Raw genomic sequence first — 23,024 nt, 5'->3', positions numbered from 1 at the left:
TTCCCAGTTCATGTAAAAGTTATGTTTATACTATACTGTAGACTGTTAAATGTGCAATAGCGTTATGTTTAAAAATATATACATACTTTATTTAAAAAATACTTTATTGCTAAAAAAATGCTAACCATCATCTAAGCCTTCACTGAGTCATGATCTTTTTGCTGGTGGAGGGTCTTGCTTTGATGTTAATGGCTGCTAACTGATGAAGGTGGTAGTTGCTCAAGGTTGGGGTGGTTGGGGCACTTTCTTCAAATAAGACAATGAAGTTTGCTGCATCGATTGACTCTTCCTTTCATGAACAGTTTCTCTGTAGCATGTGATGCTGTTTGATAGCATTTTACCCATCGTAGAACTTCTTTCAAAATTGGAGTCAATCCTCTCAAACACTGCTACTACTTTATCAACCAAGTTTATGTCATATTCTAAATCCTTTGTTGTCATTTCAGCATTCTTCACAGCATCTTCACTAGGAGTAAATTCCATCTCAAGAAACCACTTTCTTTGCTCATCCATAAGAAGCAACTCCTCATCTGTTAAACATTTATCATGAGATTGCAGCAATTCAGTCACCTCATCAGGATCCACTTCTAGTTCTCTTGCTATTTCCACCACATCTGCAGTTACTTCCTCCACCGAAGTCTTGAACCCCTCAAAGTCTTCCAGGAGGGTTGGAATCAGTTTCTTCCAAACTCCTGTTAAAATTTGACCTCTTCTGATGAATCACAAATGTTCTTAATGGCATCTAGAATGGTGAATCCTTTCCAGAAGGTTTTCAATTTATTTGCCCAAAACCATCAGAGGAATCACTATCTATTGCAGCTATAGCCTTACGAAATGGATTTCTTAAATAATAAGACTTGAAAGTCAAAATTACTCCTTGGTCCATGGGCTAGAGAGTGGATGTTGTGTTAGCAGGGATGAAAAAAACATTGATCTTGTTGTACATCTCCATCAGAGCTCTTGGGTGACCAGGTGCATTGTCAATGAGCAGTAATATTTTGAAAGCAATCTTTTTTTCTGAGCAGTAGGTCTCAATAGTGGACTTAAAATAGTCATTAAGCCATGATGTAAACAGATGTGCTTTCATCTGGCTTTGAGGTTCCATTTATAGAGCATAGGCAGAGTACATTTAGCATAATTTTTAAAGGCCCTCAGATTTTCAGAACAGTAAATGAGCATTGGCTTCAACTTAAAGTCACCAGCTGCATTAGCCCCTAACAAGAGAGTCAGCCTGTCCTTTAAAGCTTTTAAGCCAGGCATTGACTTCTCTCTAGCTACAAAAGTCCTAGATGGCATCTTCTGCCAATAGGAGGCTGTCTCGTCTACATGGAAAATCTGCTGTTCAGTGTAGCCACCTTCATTAATTATCTTAGCTAGACCTTCTGGATAATTTGCTACAGCTTCTACATCAGCACTTGCTACTTCACCTTGCGTTTTTATGTTGTGGAGGTGGCTTCTTTTCTTAAACTTCGTGAACCAATCTCTGCTAACCTCAAACTTTTCTTCTGCAGCTTTCTTGCCTCTCTCAGCCTTCATAGAATTGAAGAGAGTTAGGGTCTTGCTCTGGATTAGACTTCAGCTTCAGAGAATGTTGTGCCTGGTTTGATCTTCTCTCTAGACAACTAAAACTTTCTTCATATCAGCAATAAGGCTGTTTTTGCTTTCTTATCATTCATGTGTTCACTGGAGTAGCACTTGTAATTTCCTTTAAGAACTTTTCCTTTGCATTCAAAACTTGGCTAATTGACACAAGAGGCTTAGCTTTCAGCTTGTCTCAGCTTTCAACATGCCTTCCGCACTAAACTTAATCTTTCTAGCTTTTGATTTGAAGTGAGAGACGTGTGACTCTTCCTTTCATTTGAACACTTAGAAAACATTGTAGGATTATTATTTGGCCTAATTTCAATATTGTTGTATCTGAGGGAATAGGGAGACCCAAGGAGACTCGGGAAAGAAATGGGGGAATAGCCAGTCAGTGGAGCAGTCAGAACACACACACTATTTATCAAGTTCACTGTCTTATATGGGCACAGTTTGTGGCACCCAAAAACAATTACAATAGTAACATCATAGATCACCATAGCAAATAAATACTGTGAGAATAACCAAAATGTGACACAGAGACAGGAAGTGAGCACATGCTGTTGGAAAAATGGTGCTGATAGATTTGCTCAACACACAGTTGCCACAAACCTTCAATTTGTAAAAAAAACCACAGTATCTGTGACGCTCAATAAAGCAAAGGTCAATAAAAGGAAGGTATCTCTGTACTTCTTCCTTCATTTCCTATTCTGATTTAAAGAGGAACCTTGTTTACTTTTCCTCTCCCAGTATATTTTCCATCTTGTACACAGCATGTAGGCAACATTTGAAGTGAGAAGTGAGTCTCTTTCCGACCTTTGTTCTGCTGCCTGGTCCAATGATGGAGCAATTGTGGTTGTATTTGCCATTTCTTTGTAAATATTCATCTAATTTGTAAGACTTTGAATGTAACTTAACATCTTCTCCTGTTCCTCCCTTTTAATTTTAGGATACAGAAATGGTTGATTTAGATTCGGATGGTCCTGGTACTTCATCTGGAAGAAGGGTGAGTGAACAAATGAACTGCTGATAAGAAAAGTTTTCAGGCGTCCTGTGTTGTGGGATCCCTAACACCAACTGTACCTGTCTGGAGAGTTGCTAGAAAGACTCTGGAAACTAAGTATATCCAGTTGTTACTCATTGCTAGGATTTATTACAGTGATGCAGTAGGTAGGGTTTTTTACAGTCGTACACAGCTGGATCACAGGGAAAAAGACAGAGGCAGTCTGGAGGAATCCATTTGCAGACTTCTTTATGATCTCTTTCCTTTGATGGGCCACACAGAGCACACCCTTCCCTCTGCAATGAAAATGTAGCAACATGTGTGTGATTAGAGACTCAGTCTCCCAGGAATTTATTGGGATCTGGTTATGAAGACGCCATCTGACTAGCACATGCCAAGATTCTAGACTGCCAGAAAACAGGAAAGCATAGGAAATGTACAGGAAAGCAGGTGTTCAGCACTAATCACATTGTACAAACAGTGTAGGCACGGTAAACCACCTTTATTATTAAAGAAACGGTTCAAGTGCCAAATTACTAGATGCCAGCCAAGGGCCAGCCTTGCAAGCAATCCCTGCTAAAAGATAGCAACCTTAGGTCTGTTATGTTAATTCTCTTCTGCATAGTTCCCGTCTATGATAATTAGACAAATATTTGTTCTATATAATGAAAACTTTTCTTTAAAATACTGAAAGATATCATATAATAAAGACATCAAATGCGAAAGGTCAGAATTTATTATGACCACAAAGGATTTACTAAAAGAACAAAATATATCATTCAAGTGTTATTTAAAGAAAAATATGGTACCATTGTCAAATATACTTAACTACCAGAAAATATTAAGGCATTAAAATTATGAACCTGGTAGAGGGAAAAAACTTGTTCATCTGTGTTTTATTTGAGGTTCACATATTCTTAAAATGAAATTTCAGAACACTTGAATTCTTGCTCTTTCCATGAATATAATATCTAGCTTCTATTTGTTCATATTTTGGCCAGGGAGAATGATGTCTAATCTAAACTAAGAAACTTTTAAATAGGAGGTGCTCTATCCTCTGTAGATATATTAACATTAGTAAAACAGGAGAAAATCAATGAATAATTAAGGAAAGAGCTTTTAGGTATAATTCTATTAAAATCTACAGGTCAAATGCCGAGGCAGAAGACAGTCTTTAAAGTGTAATCCTGATGCTTGGAGAAAACAGTGCAAAGAACTGTTGAGCCTCATTTATGAACGTGAAGACTCAGAGCCATTTCGACAGCCAGTTGATCATCTTTCTTATCCAGTAAGCATACAGTTGTTCAATTAATTGCCCAAGTGTAATTTCCCAAATATGTCCATGCTAAGATCTAGTTAAGAGCCACTTTCCCCCTTTTTTACTTCCTTCCTTCCTTCCTTCCCTCCCTCCCTCTCTTCCTCCTTCCTCCCTCCCTCCTTCCCTTCATCCCTTCCTTCCTCCCTCTCTCCTTCCTTCCTCTTCTTTGTGTATCTTTGAATGGTGAAAGTGGGTAGTATGATTAGTCATGACTTTTTAAAATGCCTGTCATGCACTTTGTGTGTAAATCATGCAGTTTTAAACCAAATTTGAATCTAAATACCTTTGTGATTCCTTCTTGCTTTTATTTCAGATATTTGTTTAATACATTTTAATAACTTCTAATACACTTCTACACCGTATAGACCCTTGGTGACATATGTCAGCCCTGTTTAATTTATATTCAATATGTTATTCAATGTGGTCACTTAGAGTAACCAATATACCATATTAATTTTCATCAAAGATAAAAGCATGAGAACTTAGATTATAGGATTCTTTTTCTAGGAGTATATCTATTTATATGTTGAATAACCTTTTAGTATAGATAACAAATCTATTTCAGCTTTTTCATAGGAAAGGCACAGCAATATTTCAGAAATACCTCAGACCCTCCTCTGAAATTAGTAAACATCAATATTTTCTGCATACACAGATTTCAGTTGAGAAAAAAATATTCAAATAAGGAACAAAATTATGTTCAACAAAGCTTGCTTTGTTTGTTTGTACAGAGTTTGAATAGAATAAATTAGTCTTCTGTTTTTCATATCAAGAAGAATAGTGAGCATAGAATTCCTTCATCTTAAAGTACAATCAGTAAAAACATAATTCCTATTTATGGATCTTTGAGCCTTAAATCATAATAACACTTCAAGTCTTGATATTTTGTTGTGGTGGTCTGGAAACACAATAGATCTTCTTTACCCTAACAGGGCCATCAAGAACAAGAGGGAGAATCCTCAGAGTCAGTTGTTCCGGAAAGACAACAAGATGGATCTCTTTCTGAGGTAGGCCTAGTGGTCTCTGAAATGACATATACTGTTTTTTTTTTGAGTTGTTTTACTTTTTAAAATCTCCATATTGTAAGTGAACTTTTCATAATTTGTAAAGCTGTTTTCCAATTCTGCTCACTCTCTTTTTTACCTTTGTTTGATTTTTTGGTTTATTTTTTGCTTTTTAAATCAAGACATGTTCTCAAGAGTGTTCTTTGTAGCATCTGCATAGATGTTTGTTTCTATAGATCTAAAACTACTGTAGCAGAATAGAAAACATCAATTACACCTTATAATTATGTCTGTATTGTGGCTGATTATTCCCATTGGGACTTCCTTCAGCAGCTGACTGGGTCTTTTGAGTTTTGGTCATCATATTACACAAAGTTCTCACATTTTTCCTCTGTGAAAATCTTTGTTTCATAAGCCATGCCGTGTTGGAATACACTTTTGATTTTTATGATTTAAGCAAAAGAATTAAAAAGATAAATTAAGAATAATTGTGGTTTCTCATACTTTGAAAAATATTTTCTCTCCTTTTATAATAGCTTTCCTTTGCCCCTTTTTCTGGCTCTTTAGTTTCTCCTTCAAGAGAAATGTGGTGATTTTACTTCTTAATGATTCTAAATAGGATGTGGGATCTAATACTGACTGTGATTTCACTCATGTTTATTTATTGGTGGTTGTGGTATATATAGGTATAACTTTCAGGTGTAACTCCATATGATGAACCTAGTAATATCTTAAGTAGACTTGATTTAGGTTAAAATAGAGAAAAATCTTCCCCCTTCCCTAATCAAAATCAAGCTAATTCTGAATCTATGAGACTGAAGATCTTAGATGAAGCAAAAGTGTCACATTCATTAAAAAACAAAACGATAGGAGAGAGACACAGACATAGCCAGTTTGACTTTGACCTTCTTACTAATGATGCCTTAGGTAGAATGTCTTCATAACTGGAGATAGCTTGGAAATATGTAGCTAATTTGTGACATGCAGCTATTTAATTATATATGAATAATCCCATCTTGTACTTCCATTGAACAATTAGCTGGGAAATTGGGGATTGCATCAACCTTTAAGCAAGAAATGGAATTCCGTATTATGCACTCTGTAAGGCTGAAGCCAGTGGCTTTGTATTTTCTATTCTGTCCCTTGAGAGAGTCATATGGTTATTGATCGCAGGGTGAGGGCTAAGGCCCTCCCACAGACCCCTGCTGTTTTCATTTCCAAAAAAGCTCTATTAAATGGATGGTTTGAGGTTGGGGAGAGGTAGTTGACAGATTGAAAAGCAATGTGTTTATTTCTTGGGTAACTGGTAATGCAAATCTTGGTCCCATTGTATTATGTAGTATTGTTACCCAGACTGTGTATTTAATAACATTCTTTTTTGTAGGATTATCAAGATGTTATAGACACTCCTATGGACTTTAGCACTGTGAAAGAAACTTTGGAAGCAGGAAACTATGGTAGTCCTCTGGAATTTTATAAGGACGTCCGCCAAATATTCAGCAACTCCAAAGCTTATACCTCTAATAAAAAGTCAAGGGTATGAAAAACCAATATTAGGTGGATTAATTACCTAAGCATTTCCTTATATATATCAAGCAGTTTTCTTTCACCAGTTTTAAAATTGCTAAACAAGTATGTACTATAATTCTGACATAGTTATTGAAGTTTGATTGTCAGTATCTTCTCTAAAACAGTTTATTAGGCATGCATAAAGATACACTTAGCATATTCATTCTGAAAGTAAGCACCTCTTCCCTTCTCTACCTGCCTCTTCTTTACTCTATAGTAATACTTATATCTGCCAGAGAGAGGTTAAGGAAAGAAAACGTGGTAATTTAAGTACCCTTTAATATGGCCAATAAATAATTTGGTAAATAAAAGTGGTTGACAGTATTAATTTGTATGAAATATTTGGATTAGCTCTAAATACTTATATTCCCTTACTATACAAGTAGTGAACCATATTGGGAAGTTACAACTGTTTATTTGTACTCCCATTTAGTACTTTATGTTTTCTCAGAACTGAAATATCTTGTGAACAAAAATAATAGTAACAATTTTTGTGTTTTGTAATCACTCGTATCTGATTAACTTTTGAATCAGTTACACAATAGGTATATACTTGCCCACTTCCCCTTTATATAAAATGAATTTTCACTAATTTCTGCAGACATACTTTTTTCACACTCATTTCCTACCGTTACATATATACTTACGTATGTTCATATATTTTTTAAAACAGTAGGTTTTATATTTTGAAGCCTTTTTTTAACTTATATATAATGAACATTTTCCCATGTCATTATTACTTTTTGAAAACAAGAATTTTACTGTCTCCATTGTATTCCGTTGTGTGGAGGTTTTATGTTATTTAACCAGTATCCTGGTGCTATAGATTTAGGTTGTTTCTAGTTTTTCACTTTACATGGATAATGCTATGGTAACATCTTTAACGTTCTTGAACATAATTATTTTTTCTGGGCAATTCTCTGCTATTTTCCTTAGCATAAATTCCCAGAAGTGAAATTATTAGACAAAATATGTGTATATTTTTAGGTTTTGGGTACATATTGCAAATTGTCCTTTAGAATGTTGTTCCAGTTAGAATACCCACTGGCAATGTCTGAGAATCTTTTTTTCCTACCCTTCCCAGCATTAGGTATTATCTTTTAAAAATCTCTGTTAACTTTTAGGTGAAAATGGTATGTTGTTTTAATTCTTCAGGTAGAATTTTTCAAGTATATGAAATAGTGTGTATGTTTTGTCTGAAAGGATGATGCTGATATTGTTCCAGGCATGTTTATGTGTTTTGATTTTTATATAATCAACTAGTTGGTAAAATAAGACTAATTTCTGCCTTTTCAGATTTATAGCATGACACTGCGATTATCTGCCTTATTTGAAAGTCATATTAAAAATATCATATCTGAATACAAGTCAGCAATCCAGAGTCAGAAGAGGAGAAGGCCACGGTACAGAAAACGTCTAAGAAGCAGCAGCAGTTCGTTATCTAGTAGCAGAGCTCCTAGGTATGTTACATTGATGTGACATTTTATGTTTTCAAAGCATTTTGTATGATTTACCTCATTTCTTAAAGTTTATTGAATAGTTTAAGGGGATCCCAAGACCCAAGGGATGTTTTCTAGAACTCTTGCACCTGTATAAAGATACAGTTGGTAACCTATAGCTTTGTTTATGTGGATTTTACTATACCAAAAATTTTTTTAATTTTAATGATTGAAATTTAATGTTGTCTTATTACCAATTCGAAGCATTTCTTTTTTTTTCTTTTCTTCACATATTATCCCCCATTTCTTCTTTCTCACAGAATTTCCCTTCTCTATCAATGGCAATTCCATTTTTTTTTGGCTTGTGCGAAAAAGCTTAGAATTGTTTCTGACATCTCTTTATTTTTATTCACCAAATCTAATTCACCAACAAATTCTGCCTAGCTCTACTCTTCAATATATATCTAGAATTTAATAAATTTCACCACTTCCCTGCTACTGTCTTCTCTCAAGTAGCTATCATTTCTCACCTACACTATTTTATTTTATTGCAGTAACATTGGTTTATAACATTATGTAAATTTCATGCATACATCATTATATTTCAGTTCTATGTAGACCATGTGTGTTCACCAATGAAAGACTAACTGACATCTGTCACCATACACAGGTGCCCTATTCTATTACCCCTTTTACCCACCTCCCTCCCCCCTTGCCCTCTGGTAACCACCAATCTAATGTCTATATCTATGTATTTGTTTGTTGTTTTTGTTGTTGTTTTTATCTTCCACTGATGAGTGAAGTCATGGTAATTTGACTTTCTCTATCTGACTTGCTTCACTTAGCATAATACCCTCAAGGTCCATTCTTGTTGTTGCAAATGGCAAGATTTCATCTTTTTTATGGCAGAGTAGTATTCTACTTTCTTTATGCATTCATCCTTCTTCATCCATTCATCCATTGTTGGGCACTTAGCTTGTTTCCAAGTCTTGGCTATTGTGAATAATGCTACAATGCACATAGGGATGCATGTATCTTTACACATTCATGTTCTTGTGTTCTTTGGATAAATACTCAAAAGTAGAATATCTGGATCATATGGCAGTTCTATTCTTAATTTTTTGAGGACTCTCCGTACTGTTTTCTGTAGTGGCTGCACCAGTTTTCATTCCCACCAGGAGAGTATGAGGGTTCTCTTTTCTCCATATCCTCTTCAATACTTGTTATTTCTTGTCTTTTTAATAATAGCCATTCTGATGGGCATGAGGTGATCTCTCATTGTAGTTTTGATTTGTATTTCCCTAATAATTAGTGATGTTGAACATCTTTTCATGTGCCTGTTGGTCATCTGGATATCTTCTTTGGAAAAATGTCTGTTGAGATCATTTGCCCAGTTTTTAATAGGTTGTTTTTTTTTTTTGTATGAGTTCTGTATATATTTTGGAAATTAACCCCTTGTCAGATATATGATTTGCAAATATCTTCTCCCAATTGTTAGGTTGTCTTATCGTTTTGTTGATGGTTTCCTTTGCTGTGCAGAAGACTTTTAGTTTGACGTAGTCCCATTTGTTTGTCTTTTCTTTTGTTTCCCTTGCCTGGTGAGACATGATATTTGAAAAGATGTTGCTAAGACCAATGTCGAAGAGTGAACTGCCTGTTTTCTTCTAGAAATTGTGTGGTTTCAGGTCTTACATTCAAGTCTTTAATCCATTTTGAGTTAATTTTTGTGTATGGTGCAAGATAATGGTCTACTTTCATTCTTTTGCACGTGGCTGCCGAGTTTCCCAACACCATTTCTTGAAGAGTTTCCTTTCTCCATTGTATGTTATTGGCTCCCTTGTCGAAAATTAGCTGCCCATAGATGTGTGGGTTTATTTCTGAGTTCCGGATTCTGTTCCATTGATCTGTGTGTCTGTTTTTGTGCCAGTACCATACTGTTTTGATTAGTATCAGGGACTGTGATACCTCCAGCTTTGTTCTTTTTCCTCAAGATTCCTTTGGCTCTTCAGGGTCTTTTTGTTGTTCCACATAAATTTTGGGATTCTTTGTTCTATTTCTTTGAAAAATGTCATTGGGACTTTGATAGGGATTACATTGAATCTGTAGATTGCATTAGGAAGTACACACATTTTGACTTTAATTCTTAGAATCCATGAGCGTGGGATATCCAGTTCTTTGTGTCTTCTTTGATTTCTTTCAATAATGTCTTATAGTTTTCAGTGTACAGATTTTTCACTTCTTTGGTTAAATTTATTCCTAGGTATTCTGAAGCATTTTATTCTTTTTGTTATGATTGTGAATGAGATTCTTGTATTCTTGATTTCTCTTTCTGCTATTTTGTTGTTCATATATAGAAATGCGACTGATTTTTATATCTTGATTTTTATCCTGCAACTTTATTCATTTATTATTTCTAATAGATTTTTGATGGATTCTTTAGGGTTTTCTCTATATAAAATCATATCATCTGTAAATAGAGATGGTTTTACTTCTTCCTTTCTAGTTTGCATCCCTTTTATTTTTTTTCCTTGCCTAATTGCTCTGGCTAGGACTTCCAACACTGTGTTAAATAAGAGTGGCGAAAGTGGGCTTCCTTGTCTTATTTCTCTTCTTGAAGGGATAATTTTAAGTTTTTAACCACTGAGTATGATGTTGGCTGTGGTTTATCATATATGGCCTTTATTATGTTGAGGTACTTTCCCTCTGTATGCATTTTATTCAGAGTTTTTTATCATAAATGATTGTTGTGTCTTGTCAAATGTTTTCTCTGCATCTATTGAGATGATCATGTGATTTTTATTATTCGTTTTGTTGATTTGGTGTATCACATTGATAGATTTCTGGATGTCAAACCATCCCTGCATCCCTGGAATAAATCCCACTTGATCATTGAGGGTGGTCTTTTTAATGTTTTGTTGTACTCAATTTGTTAGTATTTTCTTGAGGATTTTTGCATCTATGTTCATTAGTGATATTGGCCTATAATTTTCTTTTTTTGTCATTTTATGTCATTTAATCATTACTTTTTTCATATTACCAATTTGCAGCATTTCTTCTTTTGTCAATTTAAACATTTTATATCATGCTATCTATCATAATATCTTACTAATAGAAAAAATGTTCATTGTTATATATTTTTATTTGTAGTCCAAAAGGGAAACAGAAACAAATGAAGTTGCAGCCTAAAAATGACCAGAATACCTCAGTGTCTTATGCCAGGACTAGCTCTCCTTTCTCGTCTCCTGGTAAATATGTGTTTTGTTTTTGTTGTTGTGTATTTCATTTTCATGCGGATATTAGGATATAGAAGAGGCAGTATGGTTTATAGCACAAAGAACAAGGATTTGGATTTAGAAATGTTGTTTTGTAGTCCTAATTCTTCTCTCTAGCTTTGTGGCTCTGGGTAAGACAGTAGGCTATAGTATTCAGTTTCTTCATTTTTAAATTGAAGATCTTCAGAATAGATGAAATTTAAAGTCTCTTTGGGTTTAAAATTCTGTGACTTTATGATTTTTAACATCTGTAATATCTCAGAGTACGCATCTACAATAGATTTGCCAACATAAGACTTGAGGATTCGTTATATGGGGAGATGGTGTCTTTGGACAAGTTTTTCTGACTTTCTGTGCTTGAAAGTTTAATGATGTGTTAAAACATTTGTTCTCAAAATATTTATATTTCCTTCTTCAAACAACTTGTCATTTTGATATTAGAGTAAAATAACTGAATGAGAGAGAGTTTTAAAAACAGCCTGTTTATCTTTCCTGAATATATAATAATTGTGTTAACATTACAGTCTTTTAAATTGTAAGTTTCAGATGCTGCTGAAGGGCTTTCACTATATTTACTCGATGATGAACTGGACGGGCCATTTTCTTCATCTAGCTTCAGTGGCTATGGCCGAAGTGGAAATTGCCATGACCCAGGGAAAGCCAAATCATTTCGGAGTAGGGTCTTGCCAATTAAACAAGGTAGGAAAAATTAAACAAGGTAGGAAATAAATATGGACAGGGCATTTATTGTTTGTTCCCTCATGATGGTAGACGAATTACTTAAAAGCTGATGTGTTTTGGTAGTAAAAATTAGCATGTCTTTCTTTATAGCTAATGAGGATTTTAATATTGTCAAATTTGAATCATACGGAGTTTCATATCCACAACTAGAAACAGGCTGTTAACAGATTTCCAATAACTATTTCCAAACATATTTTAGTCTTTAGTCTTTTAAAATAAATTGTAAAATTAATAGGGAGGAAAAACTAAATGAGATCTTTCCTCAAGCACATAAAAACAAGACTGTTAGACACATTAAGAATTTTTTATATATTAAACCATATTAATAAGAAAGGAAAAAAATTCTTAAATCATCTTTAAATAAGACTCATATTTTTAAGGGCTACCTCAATTTATGGAAAGGATTTGGGTTGAAAAATGAGCTTTCTTTTAGTCAACAGCCACTTCTGCCACCTTCCTTTGGTTTTCCAGTTATATAGCTCAGGTTTTCTCTTCCCTCAAGTCCTGTTCTCTCAATAATTCCATGGTTTTCAGACTGTACTCTGCCTATTTCTGGATAATCCATAGAGATACTTAGGAATTCTCAGAAGAGCCTTCTTCATTCAACCAGAACACCTTAGTTTTTCATTTCATGTAATGAACTTCCATCTAACTTTTATTTAAAGAAAAATTTTCACTGCTTAAAAAGAAATCACTGACCTCATAATTCATCATCATGTGCATCCGTTTTGGACTACATAAGAGGGAATCGGTTGTGAATACTTGAAGGTTATTGTTGATATGCATACTTTTTTCTTATACTTAGACCTATGTTATGGACCCTGAACATTTTCAAAGAAAGTTCTAATATGTTCATCTATTGGAAGTTTGTAAAGAATAGTTAATATACTTTTACGAATATCTTTACTGGAATATGTAGTTTAATTTTATATAAATTTTTAATGAAAGATTAGGTAGCTTCCATTGTCATTGAAGTATCAAATAACTTAAAAATAGACTTTCTAAAGATATTTTGTATTTGTTATTTGAGAAATATTAAAACATGTCTGATTACTTTAAAATAGTGCCTTTATTTTTCCAAATTTGTATCTTTAATCTCTCCTTTGTCCTGCTGTACATTGCATGCTCATGCCACTTCCTTTTCTCTTTGTCCTTCCCTTCACTGTCAAGCTTTTAAAAAGAGTAGCTTATACTTCCTGCTTCTATTTTCTTTCCATCAAGACATTCATTTATTCCTTGTAGTCTGACTTCTGCCCCCACCACTGTCACAAAAGCTCTTCTCCCTGGAATCACCAGTAATCTTCAGTGACCGGCCAGTGTCCTTTTCTGAGTCCGTGTCTCCTTGGTCACTCTATCTCTTTGGGTGCTATTGACTACCCGCTGTAGGAACTCTGCTGCCTGGCTTCTCTGCTCTACTGATTCTTCTATATCTCTTATCTGTTTCTCCTATATTTTCTGTTTCTTTTCTTTGGCCCTACTTGCCTCCTATTTGCAGAGTTGCCCACTGTTCTTTTTTTTGTCCTTTTTTTTTTGTCTTCTACAAATAAAGGATCTAACAGCTACATCAGTCATCTTTATGCTGATAACTCTCCAAATTCATATATCTAGCCCTTACATCTCATTTTCTACCAGTCTCATTTCCAAGTGTTTCCTAAAAAGAAATTTCCTTTGGGTGTTTATCATCTATCTTTTTGTCTCAGCTTGCTTCTTTTTCTGCACTCACTATTTTAGTTAATGGCACCACCATCTTCCTAGTCATCCCACTTAAAATCTTGCAGTGTTCTTTGACTCTCCTTTTACCCCTTATATCCAGTCAGTTGCTAAGTTTTGTGCATTCTACAACTCTTTAATATCACTTAAATCTCTTGTCTACAGTTTCTATTGCTATCTCCTTAGTCTCTAACCTCGATATATTAGTCAGCTTGGGCTGTCACAACAAGATACCACACACTGAGTGGCTTAAACAGCAGATACTTATTGTTTAAGCAGCTTTGTTGAGATATCATTGACATAAAAATTGTATATATTAAAGTGTACAACTTGATGTTTCGATATGCATATATTGTGATGTGGTCACCACAAACTAATTAACATATCCATCACTTCTACATAGTTACAGCGTGTACATGTGTGTGTTAAGAAGATTTGAGATCTAACCTCTTAGCAAATTTCAAGTATACAATACAGTATTTTTAACTGTAGTCACCATGTTGTACATTAGACATCCAGAATTTATTCATCCTGAATAACTGAATCTTTGTACCCTTTGACGAACACCTCCCCATTTCCGCTCCCCCCAGCCCCTGGCAACCACCATCCTATTCTCTGCTTCTATGAGTATGACTGTTTTAGATTACATGTATAAGTGACATCATGCAATATTTCTCTTTCTGTATCTTGCTTACTTTGCCTGTCGTAATGTCCTCCAGCTCCATCCATGTTGTTGCAAATGACAAAATTTCCTTCTTTTTTAAGGCTGAGTAATATTCCATTGTATATATGAGTATGCATATATACACACACACACGCATATATACACACGTACATACACCACATTTTCTCAGTCCATTCATTATTTGTGGAATGACATATATGTTGTTTCCGTATCTTGGCTATTGTGAATCATGCTGCAATGAACATGGGAATACAGGTATCTCTTCAAGGTCCTGATTTCAATTCCTTTGGATATTTACCCAGAGCTAGGATTGCTGGATCAAATGGTAGTTCTATTTTTAATTTTTTGAGGATCCTCCATACTGATTTCCATAATGGTTGTACTAATTTGCCTTCTCACCAACAATGTACAAGGGTTCCCTTTTTTCCACATCCTCTCCAACGCTTCTTTTATCTTGATAATAGCCATCCTAACAGATGTGAAGTAATATCAGATTATGGTCTGGATTTGCATTTGTATGATGATTAGAGATGTTGAGCACTTTTTCATGTATTTACACAGACATTATTTTCTCACATTTATTTTCTGGATGCTCAAAGTCCAATATGAAGGTGCCAGCAGGGTTAGTGTCTGGTGAGGGCTCTCTTCCTGACCTGCTGATGGCTGCTTCCTCACCATGTCCTCATGTGGCTTTTTCTCTCTGCATCCACAGACAGGGAGAGAGAGAGCAAGCACTGGTTTCTCTGCCTTTTCTTGTAGGGACACCAGTCCTAGTGCATTAGGGCCCACCTTTATAACTTCATTTAACTTTAGTTAATTCCTCGAAAGCCCTATCTCCAAGTATAGTCACATTGGGGGTTAGGGCTTCAACATAGGTATTTTCTTTTGGAGGGGCACAGTTCAGTCCATAACACCTAGACTATTAGACTAATCTTGTAAGTTTTGTTACTATGCAAGCCTAGTCTTTGCTTCTTCCAGTCTGTCCAGTCCACTCTCCTGTTTTCCTCCTACCTCACTGGCTATTCTTTCTCAATTCACTTTGCCAGTTCTTCTTTATCTTTAAATGTTGGACTATCCCAAGTCTCACTCTTCAGCCACCTTCTCTCTCTTTAGTTGCTCTCTCAATGAGCTCTCTCAGTTCTCTTGACCCTAGTGTTGTCTCTTTACTGAACATTTCCAAAATTATATCTCCAGCTCTATCCAAGTCTCCCGTGAGCTCTAGACTGATATATCCATCTGCTTTTTTTCTTTTTCTTTCTTTAGTGTCTTTACTTGGATCTCTAGTAGTATATTTAAAACTGGAACCTTGATTTTCCCACAAGCCTACCCAAACCTGTTCATCCTTCATTGTTCTCCAACTTAGCAATGTATCTCTACCATTCACCCAGTTTCTCAGGCCATAAAACCTAGGAGTTGGGGCCAACCTGGTGGTGTAGTGGTTAAGTTTGCATGCTCTGCTGCAGCAGGCCCAGGGTTTGCAGACACAGACCTAGACACTGCTCGTCAAGCCATGCTGTGGCAGCATCCCCTGGGCAAAAAGAGGAAGATTGGCAACAGGTGTTAGCTCAGGGCCAATCTTCTTCACACACACACCAAAAAAACACCCTAGGAGTTGACCCTCATTCTTTGCTTAACACTTGACATCCAATCCATCAGCACTTTCCGTCAGTTTGAAGTTTAAAGATAAAAGTTGGTTGGGGCCTGCCTGGTGGCATAGTGGTTAAGTTTGCATGTTCTACTTTGGCAGTCTGAGGTTCACCAGTTTGGATCCCGGGTGTGGACCTACACACTACTTGTCAAGCCATGCTGAGGCAGCGTCCCACATATAAAGTAGAGGAAGATGGGCACGGATGTTAGCTTAGGGCCAGTCTTCCTTAGCAAAAAGAGGAGGATTGGCAGCAGATGTTAGCTCAGGGCTAATCTTGCTCAAAAAATTAAAAATAAAAGTTGGTTCTGGTAGCTCCTCTCTAAGGAAGTATTCCAAATCTAATCACTTCTCATCACCTCTGTTGGTACATCCCTCATCATGTTTTACCTAGACTATTGCAGTGGACTCCCAACTGATCTCTGCTTCCTGTCTTGTTCTTTATGTAATTTGTTCTCTACACAGCAGCCACAGCACTCTTTTCAAAATCTAAGTCAGATCTTGTCATTGTCCAGTTTTAAAACTCTTCACTGGCAGTCATCTCCCTACTACGTCCTGTTTTTCTCTTTCACTCTGGTTACACTAGGTTTCTCTTTCTTCCGCTGCAATGTTCTTTTCTCCAGATCTCAACTCATTCAGTTCTTTTCTCAAATACTCCCTCTGCAGAAAAGTCTTCCCTATCTAAAATAGTCCCCCCAAACATACACGTGTACTCTTTTTTTAACCCTCTTTTCTTTTTCTTTATAGTAGGTATTGTTACTCGAAATTATTTATTTGTTCACTTCATTGTCTGTCAAGCTTTCCCCACTAAAACATAAATTCAAAGAGCAAGGGCTTTGTCTCATCATTGCTGTATTCCAAGCTCCAAGCAATGCCTGGCTCATAGCAGGTAACTGGTAAATAATTTGGTGAATGAATGAATAAGATTATTCTGAAACATGTTCCCAGATAATTCTTTCTAGAGTTCAAGCCCTTAAAATTTCTGCCCATCTACCTTACCACAGATATCCCTCCACACTCTCCTCCCCACCTCCCTTTGAAAAAGCAATCAGACAAAAATCAAACTTTAGTTATCTTCCATTCCCATCAGATTTAAGTTCATATTCTAGCACTATCCATGATTTTCCCCCATCTATCTTTGGGTTGTAAATATTTTTTGATAGACTGTTTATTTTACTTTTGAACCTAAATAACCATCTTATCAAAGTCAAAGCTTAACTTGAAAAAATAATTATCTTGATCTAGATCATTCCCTTGATGGACCCCTTACAAATGGTGATGGCAGAGAGCCCCGGACAGGAATCAAGAGAAAACTACTTAGCGCGTCAGAAGAAGATGAAAGCGTGGGAAGAGAAGAGAAAGAGAAAAAAGAAGCAAAAGAGAAATCACATTTATCCTCCTCAGAGAGTGGAGAGTTAGGATCCAGTTTAAGTTCTGAAAGTACCTGTGGTTCTGATTCTGACTCTGAATCAACTTCCAGAACAGATCAAGATTACGTAGATGGAGACCATGATTATAGCAAATTCATACAAACTAGACCTAAAAGAAAACTCAGAAAGCAATATGCCAATGGAAAAAGAAACTGGAAGACGAGAGGCACAGGAGGAAGGGGCAGATGGGGCAGATGGGGTAGATGGAGTAGAGGAGGCAGAGGAAGAGGAGGCAGGGGACGAGGGGGTCGAGGAAGAGGTGGAGGTGGCACTAGAGGGAGAGGGAGAGGGAGAGGAGGAAGAGGTGCTTCTAGAGGAGCCACCAGAGCCAAACGTGCACGTGTTGCAGATGATGAATTTGATACCATGTTTTCAGGACGTTTCAGTAGACTGCCTCGAATTAAAACAAGAAACCAAGGCAGGAGGACTGTTTTATATAATGATGATTCTGATAATGACAATTTTGTGTCCACTGAAGATCCTCTGAATCTTGGTACATCCAGATCAGGCAGAGTGCGTAAAATGACAGAAAAAGCCAGGGTTAGCCATCTCATGGGATGGAATTATTGACAGTTAATAAATTTAGGATAATTTAAAAAATTCAATGGCCTTCTACTGCAGGGAATTTACCAGGAAATCTACAAAGCAAGTTGTGTGGGGACTTCTGCTTCCTTTCACATTGGTGCTTTTTCCATTATGCCAGTATACATTTGTTTCAAGACTTTTGATCTCCACACTTCATTTGTTCAAACAAGCCTTACTCATTAGGCCTTAAATTAAAAAAAATTCTGCGCCCACACACACACACACACACACACGCGCACACACAAACAACACATACACACTACAGATTTACTACATTAAAGGAGCATTCAGCTTCTTAAGAGTAGCATGACATTTTTATCTCAATGGAATATCCCTCTTTTGCTTTTGTATCACAGAAGTATAGCACCTTCTTACAGAGTTTTATATAGTTTGTTTTTGCCATTTTGATTCCTGTACCCAGTAATAATAACTTTTGCACAATACACCAATCCTAAAGGCAGCTATTAAATGTTTACAGTTTCTATATTGTAAGAACGATCTGGATTATTTTACTCTTCCCAGGCCAAACTTTCATGAATTGTACTGAACTGAAGTATATATTTATACTACAGTTTTTTGGGGGGTGGGGGGAATATTGATATGCTTTTCATTGATTTGCTTAATTCATGTTAAAGGTGAGAAAAGGGTTGGTGCCTTGTAAATATGTAGCAAATCTTTGTGGTGTGTCCTGATGTGTGCATTAACTTTATTAAAAAAGAATACTTGAGGTATCAATCTAGACAAGGTGCCAAATGCAAAAGTTTCTTGCATCCATTTTCTTTTTCCTATTATATTTTATTGCATTAATGAAACTTGTGTAGCTTAAAGAATAACTTAAACATTTGAGAAATCCTCATCCACAAAGAATAACTTCTTTGAATAGTAGCTCAGCTACCTCTATTAACTACAACTACTGGAAATCTTAAGGAAAATAGATGCTATTATTCATTACTGACTAAGAAGAAACAGAACAAGCTTGGTAGGAATGAATACTCATAAGTTATAAGCGGAGAGGTTGTTAATAATTGTTTTGGCTCTCAAATTAATAGTTGTAATTAACTAACTTTCATAAGTATAGTATGTTCTACTCTAGGCTTTTCTTAGAACATATTCATGTGAGTAGACTTGGTCTACTGCTTATATATCTCTGCTAGCACTTACTATTTAACAGCTGTGAGTGACTGGTTTTCATTTGAATTTTAAAATGTAACAAAGCACCTAGTTTGAGTTGGAATGTGTTGGCTAGCTAGTATTTTGAATCAACTTTAACAGGTTCTGCTCATACCATTCCAAAGGGTTTTTTTCTGTTAAAATCTTTCAGAAAAGAACCTCATTGCACTGCACACTGATATTTTGAGTCATTATTTTATAGATGAAAAAAAATTTTTAAACCTTTCTGGTCTTGTTTACAGCAGTAGAGTGCACGTGGTTCCATAAGTGAGCTTGAGTTCCAAGATCAATTTTACTCCTCAAATTTGAGAGATTGCAAATTTGCTAATTTGTTAGATACTTAAATTTTTGAAGTGAGAGGGATAATATTGATCTCTGTTTTTGTAACAGCAGATTTGTTGCATTTAGATCAGGCTTGTGGGATAAAAGAAACTTCTTAATGTATGCTTAGTAATCCCAGGATATTTCTTAACCTAATATGTTTGTCTCATGCTTTCAATCATTTCATGCATCTGAAAATCCTTAAGTGCAGAGGAAGGAGTACACACATAACTTTGCTTTTTGGTTGGGTTGGGTGAAGGTTATTCTTGGACTGACATCTTTAAACAATTTTCACTTGCAGTAGAAATGATGTTCAGGCTTTAAGAAAGTATTGTTGTGAATTGTTAAGGCACTAACTTCTGTTACTGGACAGTAGATCAAGCTGATTTTTTTTAATAGCCTTTTGTTCGCTATACCAAAACTACTTCTGGTTGTAACTCAGCTGCCACTTTTAACCATAGTATAGATTCAAAAACATTCATATTTGAAACTCTACATTTGATTTTTGCTGAAATGTACAATTTTAGTTATTCATCTCTTGGGCATTTAGACTAAAATTTTGCCTGTGTTTTCCTGGAATCAGTAACACTTTGGCCTCCCCTAATCAAAGTAACATAGTTATTTAAATTCATGGATATACCCAAATGTGTGTCATGTGTATCATTTTAGTGTGAAATTTTTGTTGACATTCTTCTATGAAGAGCTGACCTCTTGACATGTAGAAGAATTGCCATTTGTGTGATTTTAGCTATCTCAAGCTTTATTTATAATTTATTTTTAAAAACAAAAATGCCACATTTATTCCCCAAATGTCAAGATTTTCTAGGTTTAGATAATTAGAATAATAAGGCTGAAGACATTTTTAAGCATATTTTATATGTAGTGAAATACTGTGAAAATACTAGTGAACAGCATTTTGCTGTAACATTGATTTCAGTTATTAGAATTTAAAGAATTAGTCACCAGGGTATGTTAGATGAGCATAGTTATCATTTATTACAAAACAAACAGATCAGTTTCTGTTTGCATGCAAATTATTTTAATGAGTGTAAAAATAAAAGTTTGGAAGATAGTGTTTTTACTTTTATATCTGGACTTTCCCCCCCCCAGTTTATACTTTGCTTTTTTTGTAACACCTCCTCCTGTGAATGTATTGTAATTTGTATCACGTTGAGTATCTTACCACTTTAATTTTTTAGAGGCCCTTTAAACCTGAATAAGATCTGGGTTCAGCCATAGCAAAGCAAATAGGAAATGATCTAAGAATTTTGAAGAAAAGTCTAAATCTTAGATGAATTGCTAAGAAAAACCACTGTTACATATGGTCCATCAAAGCATACACATGTATGAGCTTAATTCTGTGCTAGATATTAATAGTCAGTGAACTGTAATATTTCTCATGAATGCTAATAATGTTTTAATTCCCAGCTTTAAGATCTTAGCATGTGTATCTGTTTATGAAAACAGAATTGTGTGTTTCTTCTATGGCTTGCTGTGTGTATCTCTTCCAGCAATAGGATGCTCTCCAAAACATTCACTAGCCTATTAGCCTAATGACTACATTTGTTTGTGTGTGTGTGCACGCGTGCACATGCACGCATGTATGTAGATTTTTTTCCAACTTGACACACTTTATCTCAGACATTAAAAAGAGTATTTTGTATAGAAGACAGCCGTATTCACTGTCTACCGATTCTTTGCCTCTGTTGTAAAGCGCTTAGCCTGTATATATACTGCTTGATCCTCCATTTCATTATGCCTTCTAGGTAAACAATCTAGATTTTGTTGTGTACACGTGTCCCTCTATTCTTTTAATTTAATTTGCCCTTGTTTCATTTGTTTCTTTTTCTGTTTCCCTTCCCAGAGATCAGGCTTGTGCTAGAATTCTTCGATACAGCACTTTGTTTCACTCAGCGGCTAGGAAACTGAGTAAAATTCATAAATCTCATTCTACATAACTGTGTGCTCAGATATCTAACTCAGCCTTCCAATACTTTGAAGTACATTTGAGTGATTTATCTTTTTGTTGTTTTTGTCGTAATCCTATAGATTGTCATCAGACAATAATAGAATCATTGAAAGAGAAAGATGTGAATGCCACTTCTAACTTTTTGATAAAAACTTTTTTGAGCATTTTTCAAAATTTGTATGTTTGTGGTAGTGATAAATTAAACACCTTATTAATCGCTTATATATCTCGGGAATTACTTTATGCACATTTACCAACTGGTACCTATCTTTAAAGTCGTAATTTTCACATCCACAAAAAGGAAACTTACATCCTGTATAATTTGCAGTTTACTTTGATGTCCAGCCTTTTAAACGCTTATCACCATTTTGAGTTTCGAAATGAATAGTTCAGTTCTGGGGGAAGAAATGGAACTTTGACATTTAAAGTTCATTGTTTTAAATAGTAACCCCATCCCCAACATTTTTGTGGTACATGAGGCTTTATGAAAGTTTTGTTGAAAATAGAATATTCCAAGATCACTTTTAAAGCTTGTTTTAAAAATTAGTGTGAAAATATTTTCATGCTTTTTTGCTTTTCACCTGTTAGTAAAGTTTCTTTACCAAGTTTTAATTATCAAGTTTACCAAGTTTTGATTAAATTCTAATACAAAGCTAAATTTTTTTCATGGTGCTGTATTTTGTGGAATATGGATTGCCCTCAAGTTTCTTAACATTTATTATTTCTTATATAGCCTTATCCTTGATTATTTCCTTTTCCATCATTTCTCTTCTGCTTATCTTTATCCTCACTTCTCTTTCTGCAATGAAGATTGCACCTAATTTAGCATGCTTCAACAAGACTGGAAATTTATGATTTATTGATGGGAGAAGTATAGTAGAAAGGCCCTGCAGTTTAGAGTTAAGGTTTGTTTGTTTATTTATATGTATGCCCATTTGTTATTCTTATACGTATCTTAATTAAATCAAGAATGTGAGACTTTGACATATAAAAGCATGATAAGTATTTTCTAAAAGATAAAACTATTGATGCATATTAAAATCGCCATTGTAATTGACTTTTAAAATCACATACAAAAATATTTAGAAACCCAGTTGGGAAATGTGTTTTTACATAAGCCACCAGATACACATTAGGCAGTACTACAAATGTTAATTCTTTAAACAATACTGTGGTGATGGCAATCAGTAATTTATTTCTTTGTCCTGTAACTTATCATCCTTGTCTTTTGTAATCTCTTTCAAAATATTAACAAACTGTACCTTATGTTTGTTCTTAGTATCCATAAATTTTAAGATGGAAAATCATTCAGTTAATAGTTGATGTGATGTTGTATATGGACAAAATGTCCATTAAACTAAAATTCAGTAAAGAAAGGTAAACTAAACTGGCTTCGTTTATAAAAGATGTTTTGTTTGGCAGTTATCAGTCATTATAAGCAATTATCTTCAAAGATAAAAAAACTGGACTAATTTGTTGCCATTCTTTATGGGATGTTTACAATAAAATTCCAAGTTGTTTGGAATCAATTGCACTCTTGATGCTTTATGCCTTAACTCAGGTACTGGAGATAAATTAACAA

General features: G+C 35.1%; 1 protein-coding gene across 2 annotated transcripts in view; it reads left to right on the top strand.

The window, feature by feature from the left end:
- The window catches only part of BRWD3 (bromodomain and WD repeat domain containing 3), a 115,542-nt gene extending 94,404 nt beyond the window's left edge, over positions 1-21,138 (top strand). The window contains exons 34-41 of one of the 2 annotated variants that reach the window (XM_044763378.2): positions 2,531-2,587; positions 3,732-3,872; positions 4,835-4,909; positions 6,291-6,443; positions 7,772-7,935; positions 11,062-11,159; positions 11,733-11,885; positions 17,213-21,138. In XM_044763378.2, the coding sequence (XP_044619313.1) occupies positions 2,531-2,587; positions 3,732-3,872; positions 4,835-4,909; positions 6,291-6,443; positions 7,772-7,935; positions 11,062-11,159; positions 11,733-11,885; positions 17,213-17,967 (1,596 nt within the window). In that variant the 3' untranslated portion in view covers positions 17,968-21,138. Of the gene's footprint in view, positions 1-2,530; positions 2,588-3,731; positions 3,873-4,834; positions 4,910-6,290; positions 6,444-7,771; positions 7,936-11,061; positions 11,160-11,726; positions 11,886-17,212 lie in introns of both variants that reach the window. The other variant, XM_044763377.2, reaches the window with a different exon arrangement.
- Positions 21,139-23,024: the final 1,886 nt, after the last annotated feature.

Source organism: Equus asinus, chromosome X, assembly GCF_041296235.1.
Source record: "Equus asinus isolate D_3611 breed Donkey chromosome X, EquAss-T2T_v2, whole genome shotgun sequence".
NCBI classification, from domain to species: Eukaryota; Metazoa; Chordata; class Mammalia; order Perissodactyla; family Equidae; genus Equus; species Equus asinus.
The sequence above is the reverse complement of the archived record's forward strand: the minus strand, read 5'-3'. Positions and strand labels throughout refer to the sequence as shown.